We start from the raw sequence: 8,325 nt of genomic DNA on the forward strand, positions 1-8,325 counted from the left end.
CCATAAAAGCCCAGGCACTAGCTGACTTCGTGGTGGAATGTACCATACCCAACCAAGAAGTCGGGGGGCAGGAAGATACCACACCTCAAGACAAGGGAGTCGACAATGGGGACAAGGAGAAAGAATATTGGGTTCTCTATTTTGATGGAGCATCAAAAACAAATTCCAGTGGAGCAGGGTTGGTTTTGCAAAGCCCTGATGGATTCTTAATTGAGTATGCCATGAAGCTAGACTTCCCAACCACAAACAATGAGGCAGAGTATGAAGCCCTGATTGCTGGCCTTGGTCTAGCTGGGACACTTAGGGTCAAAAACTTAAAGGTCCGTGGAGACTCGAAGTTGATCATATCCCAGGTAAAGGGAGAATTTGAAGCAAGGGATGATACGATGGCAAAGTATGTTCGCCTAGTAAGGGCTGTGATGACCCAATTTAATGAATGCCATGTTGAACACATTCCAAGGGAAGAAAATGCTAAAGCAGATGCGCTATCAAAGTTTGCTTCATCTGAGATTGAAGAAAGTTCAGGAAGTGTGTACTTCCGTGTTTTGAAGACACGAAGCATAGATGTTAAACTTGTGGCTCCCGTAGGCTTGGGGACGTCATGGATTGATCCCATCAAGGCTCACATTCAGACCGGTTGGTTGCCAAGCGATACAATTGAGGCACGGAAGTTAACTGTTCGAGCACTAAGGTACTCTTTGATAGATGGGATTCTATATAAAAGATCTTTCGTGGTTCCTTACTTGAGGTGTCTCAGGCCCGATGAGGCACGCTTGGCTCTTGAGGAAGTGCATGAAGGCATTTGTGGGCAACACTTGGGGGGCAGGGCCTTGGCTCATAAGATAACTCGTTTAGGCTTCTATTGGCCAGAAATGATGGCTGATGCCAAAGAATATGTAAAGAAGTGTGATCGTTGTCAGAAGCATGCACCAGTCGCCAGACAACCCCCCGAGATGCTGACCTCTATCAACTCACCTATTCCCTTTGCTATGTGGGGGATGGATATTCTAGGGCCTTTTCCTATGGCCACAGCACAAAGGAAGTTTCTGATTGTAGCCATTGATTATTTCACCAAGTGGATCGAAGCCAAACCTTTGGCCAAAATCACAACTAAGCAGGTTGCACAATTCCTGTGGGAAAACATTATGTGCCGATATGGAATTCCCCGTATCCTCGTCACTGACAATGGAACGCAATTCAACAATGAGGAATTCAAGAAGTATTGTGAAGAAAATGAAATTGAGTTACGATTCACCTCTGTGGCTCACCCGCAAGCCAATGGGCAAGCGGAAGTAGCAAATCGGATAATCCTGGATGGACTAAAGAAGAGGATCGAAAAGTCGAGAAATAATTGGGTAGATGAGATACTTCCCATATTATGGGCTTATAGGACTACCTGTAGAGTCACGACAGATGCAACTCCTTTCATGTTGGCATATGGGGCGGAAGCAGTAGTTCCCGTGGAGATATCACATTCTTCTCCAAGGATTCAGGCTTTTGATGAAAAAGAAAATGAGGAAGGGCAGAAGTTAGCCCTGGATTTAATCGATGAAGTACGAGATAAAGCACACGCAAAGATAGTAGAATATCAGAAAAAGGCTTCATTCTACTACAACCTAAGGGTTAAAGAGAGGTTTTTCAAACAAGGTGACCTAGTCTTGAGAAAAATAGAGGCTTCTGGTGTCGGACAGAAAGGAAAGCTTGCCCCAAATTGGGAAGGGCCGTATAGAGTCAAGAGCGTTCAGGGTAGAGGAACCTACAAGCTGGAGACTATGGATGGTTTTGAAGTCCCGAGAACCTGGCACGCACAAAACCTGAAGGTTTACTACGTGTAAGATGGTCGAAGTACGATTCTCACTCGTCAGGATGGCGAGTAGGTTGAAAAGCACCTTGAAGCTTTGCTTGCTTAGGATTTATATGTTTTAGTTTTATTACGAAATTTATTAAGACTTGTGTAAGGGACGAATCCCAGACAATTTTATGAAATTCATAAGTTCTTCAAAGTATGATTGTGGCCTAACAAATAAAAATCAAATGCATGGATGCAAAGCATAAAAGGTGATAAATGAGATAGATCTGATAGATGTTACAAAAGTTTGATAAATAAAGTCTCGAAAATAAAAAAAGCCACGCAGGGCTGAAAAAGCTCTAAGGAGCTGAGGTGCCCTCGGCGTCCATATCATCGTCTTCTCCGCTCTCGCTAGATGTCTCCGTCGTCTCGGAGGAGGAAGAGCTGTCATCCTCAGCAGGTCTGGAAAAAGACTCGGGAGGAGGAAGAAGTGGATCCTGAGGAACATGATCCGAGACAACTACTCGGGTACGAAACCTCTGTAGCAAAGCCTCATCGTCAGGGCAGATGTAGTCCGCCGGGTTAATATCAGGACAAGCCTCGTTCACGGTCCCAAGGGCCGTGTCCCAGCCAGTCCTAAAAAACTCGGGAAAGACTGAATCATCCCTAATCCTCATGGATTGGGCAAACTCCTCCGAGTCCAGATAATTGTCTATAGCTTTATCCTTCTCCGCCCGAAGTACCACCAGCTCGGCGTTAGACTCTCCGAGTTCTTCCTCCTTGCGCTTGAGCTTCTTCTCCAGGGTAGCATACTTCTTCTGCTGCCTCCTGAGGGCATTATCGGCCTTATCAGAAGCCCGCTTCCATGATTCGGCTTGCCTCACAGCGCCTTGAAAGTAGGCGTTAGACTGAAACAAAACAATTAACAAAGTATAAGGCAAGAAAGTGCTACAAGAACGAGAAATAAGTTTAAAAAAGAGAAGGCATACCGAAGCCAGAGACTGGGCTCCCATGAGCTTAATCCTCTCAAGGTCAGGGGTGGCCACCACATCAGTAAAGTCCTTTGGGGTCACGCTATGGTAGGACCAATCCCAAGCATGCTTCGTGGAACCAACCACGGTATCCCCTCGGCGGAATCCCCAGAGAGGCTGAAAGGCGCCTGTAGCAGCAGCAGCAGGGGCAGCAGCAGTGATAGGAGCATTATGGCCCTCAGCTCCTTCAGTTGAAGCCTCCCCCATAGGCTCCTTGTGCTTTCTCAAGAAGATAGGCTCTGTCGCCTTTCCTCTGGTGTCTAGGCCTGCTAACCGAGCTTTCTTCATCCTAGCTGTTTCCTCGACCAAGGGGACATTGTCCTCGTTAATCTCCTTAGCAGCTGAAACAAAGCAAAAGACAAAATAAGTGATGTTAATAATGCGTGAAATAAAGAAAAATTGAGAAGGGAAGAGAAATACCCTGTTGAGAAACAGAGGATAGTCCCACATGAATCAGGGAAAACTCTTCTAAAAGAGTCCAGCTGGTGGTGGTGCCATCATCTTGAGTGAGCCCATTATAAATGATAGTTTCTTCAGGAGTTAAGTGAATGGATTTGAGGCTACCATCACTGACCTTCCCGAAGGAAGATCGAAAGAGCGTGCCCCAATCGCCATTCTCCCAACGTAACCCGACGAAACTATTCCTCCAATTTGGATTATTATCCGGAATAGAGGCGCTGTTAAAGATATGTTTGCTTTTGGGCCTTTGTTTGACATAAACCCAGCCACAAATATTGGAAGAACTATTGTAACATTGAAAGACTTTCCTAAAAACGGCTACAGAAAGAGGAAAGCCCTCCCTAAGACAACAAACCATAAAACATAGAATATTCCTCCAGGCGTTTGGAGGAAGCTGACACGGGTTAATTTGTAAGTCAGCCAAAAGATGAGGGATAAAAGGATGAAAAGGGAACCTAAGCCCAGCATTAAGGGCGTCGGTGTAGATGAAGAGAGTATCAGGCCTCCAGTGGCAAGTACGGTCACCACCAGAGACTGGAACTAGTCTAAAGGGAGGAGGGACGTTATAACGAGCATTTAGTTTATTGAAATCTATGTTATGCCAAGTATTACAGTGATTAAAGGAGTCGAGATGTGCAGTGGAAGGATATTCATCCCCCCTAGTATTAATCATATCAATTAAAGACATATATGAAGAGCGGATCTCGATATCCTTACCTCGTTTTGAAGCCGAGGCTATCTTGGCCGCCCTCTCGGAACTCTTGTCGGCCATCTAGTAAAGACTGGAAAAGACTTGGGAGGAAGAAGGAGTGGATTTGAGAGAGGAGAAGATTAGAAAGTTGTAGGTGAAGAGAAATGAAATGAGAGGTGTGAAGAATCACACTCTCATCCCACCTATATATAGGAGAAATAAATGGATAATGGACCTTAAAAAGCCCATTTGGGCCCAAAAGTTGGAAGGTTCTGGAAGTTCCTGGAAAATTCAAGAGAATTCTAGTAAAAAAATCAAAAGAAAAACTTGAGTTTTTTCAAGATTTTGGAAGAATCCAGAAAGATATTAGAAGAGTTTGGAATTTGGGCTTAGAAATGAGGCCCAATTCTAAAAAAAACCTTGAAAAAATAAAGCCCAGCTAAGGGCCCAAGTGTTTAAAAAGCCCAGAAAAGGGCCCAGATATTTAAGGTTAACAGCCCATAACCCAAAATCCAGTCATAATGGGCCAAAAGAATGAAGGCCTAGCTAAGTGAAGGTGGCCCAAAAATAAAGTCCAGGGAGAAATGGATAAAAAGATCAGGAATATGACCCAATTCGACCAGGAATCATGGGGAAATCCTGGTCGAAATACAGGAGGTCGAATTTGCATCGACCTGGGCAACAAATGAAGGTTAATTCGGTCAAAAAGCAGGACTCCTGACCGAAAGGAACAAAATTTCTGGTCGAAAATTGTAAAAAAAAAAAAAAAAAAAAAAAAAAGGAGAGGAAGGGGTGAAAATCCTGGCCGAAATTCGACCAGGATTCCTGATCGAATGAGCCCTGCCCGAATTTGCATCGACCTGGGCAACAAATGAAGGTTAATTCGGTCAAAAAGCAGGACTCCTGACCGAAAGGAACAAAATTTCTGGTCGAAAATTGTAAAAAAAAAAAAAAAAAAAAAAAAAAAAAAAAATTAAAAGAAAAATCCTGGCCGAAATTCGACCAGGATTCCTGATCGAAAGCATCCTGCCCGAAAAGCTGTCGACCAGGGCAATATGGGGGTTAATTCGACCAGGATCCTGGTCGAATGGATTCCTGGTCGAAAACTGTATTAAAAAAAAAAAAAAAAAAAAAGAGGGAATAAATATTAATATTTATTCTGAAAAAAAAAAAGGGGGAATAAGTAAGGAAAATTCCTTAAATAATTTCTGAAAAATATTAATATTTTCAGAAATAAGGAATAAATCCAGGAAAATTAGGATAAATCCCAGAAATTAAGGGAAAAATCCAGAAAAAATAAGGAAATTCCTTAAATAATTTCTGAAAAATACTAATATTTTCAGAAATAAGGAATAAATCCAGGAAAATTAGGATAAATCCCAGAAATTAAGGGAAAATCCAGAAAAAATAAGGAAATTCCTTAAATAATTTCTGAAAAATATTAATATTTTCAGAAATAAGGAATAAATCCAGGAAAATTAGGATAAATCCCAGAAATTAAGGGAAAAATCCAAAAAATTAGGAAAAATCCCAGAAAATTAGGGAAAATTCCAGAAAATTAGGGAAAATTCCAGAAAATTAGGGAAAAATTCCTGGAAATTAAGATAATTTCTGAATAAAAGGAAGATTCGTTGTAAATGTGTAGGTCGCTCCACACTTTACGCAAAAACGAAACCCTGTAAGGGAACGAATAGATTTAACTTTTGCGAAACCTAATCAATGTTTCCCAAAAGTTGGGGGGCAAATGATAGGGATAAATAAGTCCTGATTTTATAATTAATGGGCTGCTAGGCCCAATAATAATAAGATGTATAATATTCAGACCAGAAAGGTTAAGTCTGACGGATCAGATTAGGCCTGGTGGAATAAAAAAGGCCCAAAAAGCCCTGATTATTAATTAATTTCGTAATTAATTAATAAGGGAGAAATCAGATGTTGAAAAGAGTCCCGATGAGGATATAAATCCTTAGAGATTAGCCTCAAGGGGACCTGAAAGGATAAGGAATCAACTTCCTACTTCCTAGGACTCCTAAGTCTATCCTAATTCAGAGGCTTATCCACCAAGCCTCCTATACCAAGTCCAATTCAAGGACTCCCGCATCTATATAAGGGGCCTCACCCCACAAATCAGAACTACGTTTTTTGACTTGATCCTTGGCAATCAGCAAGGTACGTAGGCATCTTGTTAAGGCAGATTGAGTCACGAAACACAAGAGCAGTCAAATCGAGCCTCGAAGCTCACGTTCCTTAGTATTAAATACAGTAATTATATATAGTAGTTTTAATCCATAACATAAGTCAAGAATTTACACACAACTAATCATGCTACAATCATATTCTGATTTCAGTGAATTCTTGAGATATAAATAATGCTAAATTCACTAAAACCAAAATCTCATAATTAACTTATAACACATAAGTTACAATCAATATACTAGATATCAATTGTTGACATATTTAGTTATAATCAATCATGCTGCTTATTTATTTTAAGTTAGTTTGAATTATGGAGCAAATAAAATCATTGAATTGCTTCAATTTCCATAATCCAAACTACCCAAAATAAATATTAAATAAATAAATACTAAATATCTATGAGTTAGATACTAGCACTTAAATATTTTTATAATTATCCTTGAATAATCACCAATATGATATATGACTTATATACATGGCAATCACTCTTTGGATAACTAGTAATTTTAGAACTACTTTCTAAGCATATAAAATGTTGAGAGTTTTATACACATAACTTAGAAAATACTTCAACTTTCAATATTAGTGATTTTTAGAAGTAAGCATTGATTACTTAGAACAAAAATTCTAAATAATATCACTAATACTAAAAGTATCACAATTATTCGTGCAAGATATAAATAACTATATTGCATACTATTTTAATATAATTTAAGTTTTGAGACTGATATAGAATGGAATTGTCTACAGTCATAATTTAAATCAATTAAAATAATATTCAAACTTATTGTTATAATACTTAACTACCACAAATGAATAAGACATTGTAATCATGATAATCAAGATAGTAGCACTAAGTACGAGGTACTGGATTACTGATAAATTCACAAGTCCTTTAAATATTGAAGATTTAATACTTGTGAACTTATATTAAGAATTCCTTACTGATGGGATTTCCAACTAATATGCAATGAATGATATCCCACACTTACAAACCAGTCTTGAAAAATTAACTTTATCAAGTGATTTATTAATGTTTCTGTCAGTAACTCTTTAACTAAAAGACATGCTCTCGAATTAAATGATACCTGGTGTGAAGGTGCCTTGTCATAGAGTGTTCACAGAGTTGTTAGATTTGAGGTTGTTTCTCATAATAACAAGAAACCAATCTTCTTCCACGAAGTTGACAGCTTCCCTGAGATGCTTCTCCTCTATAACTTGTCATTATACCTGAGTTGCATTGAATTGCCATCATACTTTTGGTTTACTTGTGCTCCTAAAAGAATTGTTCTTTTGGCTTGCTTGAGCTCCTAAAAGAATTATCCTAATGGCTTGTTTGAAGTCATTTCAAAAAGAATTGTAACATTTCCATCATGCTCCTCCATACCTACTCTGTAATTACTTAGCAAATAATCTTGCACAAGTTTTTGTTAGCAGACCAACATATAACATTATCATTATATCAGAGCATATATATAACATTATGTTTGTGCCTAGTGATAAGAGAGTTATTAATATGACGACTCTACTAGTTCATATTAAACTGTAACTTTAGTTAGAGTGCCATACCATGTCCTTGATGATTTCTTGAGTAGTATACTAGTTCATACCAACCTGAAGTGAGCTTGTGAAGAAGAGATATACATTGACTTCCTCTTTTGACTCACCAACCAGAAGTGCACTTGTACACATCTACTAGAGTCCAATTCCAAGTGTAATGTACATTAGATGCCTGATATGTCGTAATATCCTCAAGTCTCATCACTGGTGCTATCTGTTAGATACTACTTCCTGATAATAACCTAGCATCCAGTTTGGCCTTGTCCCTCGTAACAATGCCATTGTCATCCAGTTTGACTTCTGGTTATCCTTGTACCAATTACAATACTGTCATTTGGTTTGGATACCAGCTTCCCTACAATCTACTTGCTGACTGATTGAGTTCATTTTGCTTTGCAATCACCCAATCAATCCGGATCTATCAGAGCTTCTATAACTTTCTTAGTTTCTTCTTCAGATAGAAAACTAGAGAAATAATCATTCGCACTCAGTAGCCCTGCTAATCATTACTCCACCATCTGGATCACTTAAGAACTAGACTCTGGGAATAATATTGACATCAAACCCTTTATCTCAGCAGATATGTTCTTGCAGTGTCC

At 39.3% G+C, this 8,325-nt stretch overlaps 1 protein-coding gene across 1 annotated transcript; it reads right to left on the reverse strand.

Moving 5' to 3' along the window:
- Nucleotides 1–1,983: 1,983 nt before the first annotated feature.
- On the reverse strand, nt 1,984–7,418 carry LOC141665623 (uncharacterized). The gene is made up of 3 exons (XM_074471609.1): nt 7,397–7,418; nt 2,779–3,161; nt 1,984–2,697 (listed from the first exon to the last, which is right to left on the reverse strand). The coding sequence occupies exons 1-3, from the start codon at nt 7,416–7,418 to the stop codon at nt 2,149–2,151; spliced, it is 954 nt and encodes a 317-aa protein (XP_074327710.1). The 3' UTR covers nt 1,984–2,148.
- Nucleotides 7,419–8,325: the final 907 nt, after the last annotated feature.

This window comes from Apium graveolens, chromosome 6 (assembly GCF_009905375.1).
Source record: "Apium graveolens cultivar Ventura chromosome 6, ASM990537v1, whole genome shotgun sequence".
Taxonomy (NCBI): domain Eukaryota; kingdom Viridiplantae; phylum Streptophyta; class Magnoliopsida; order Apiales; family Apiaceae; genus Apium; species Apium graveolens.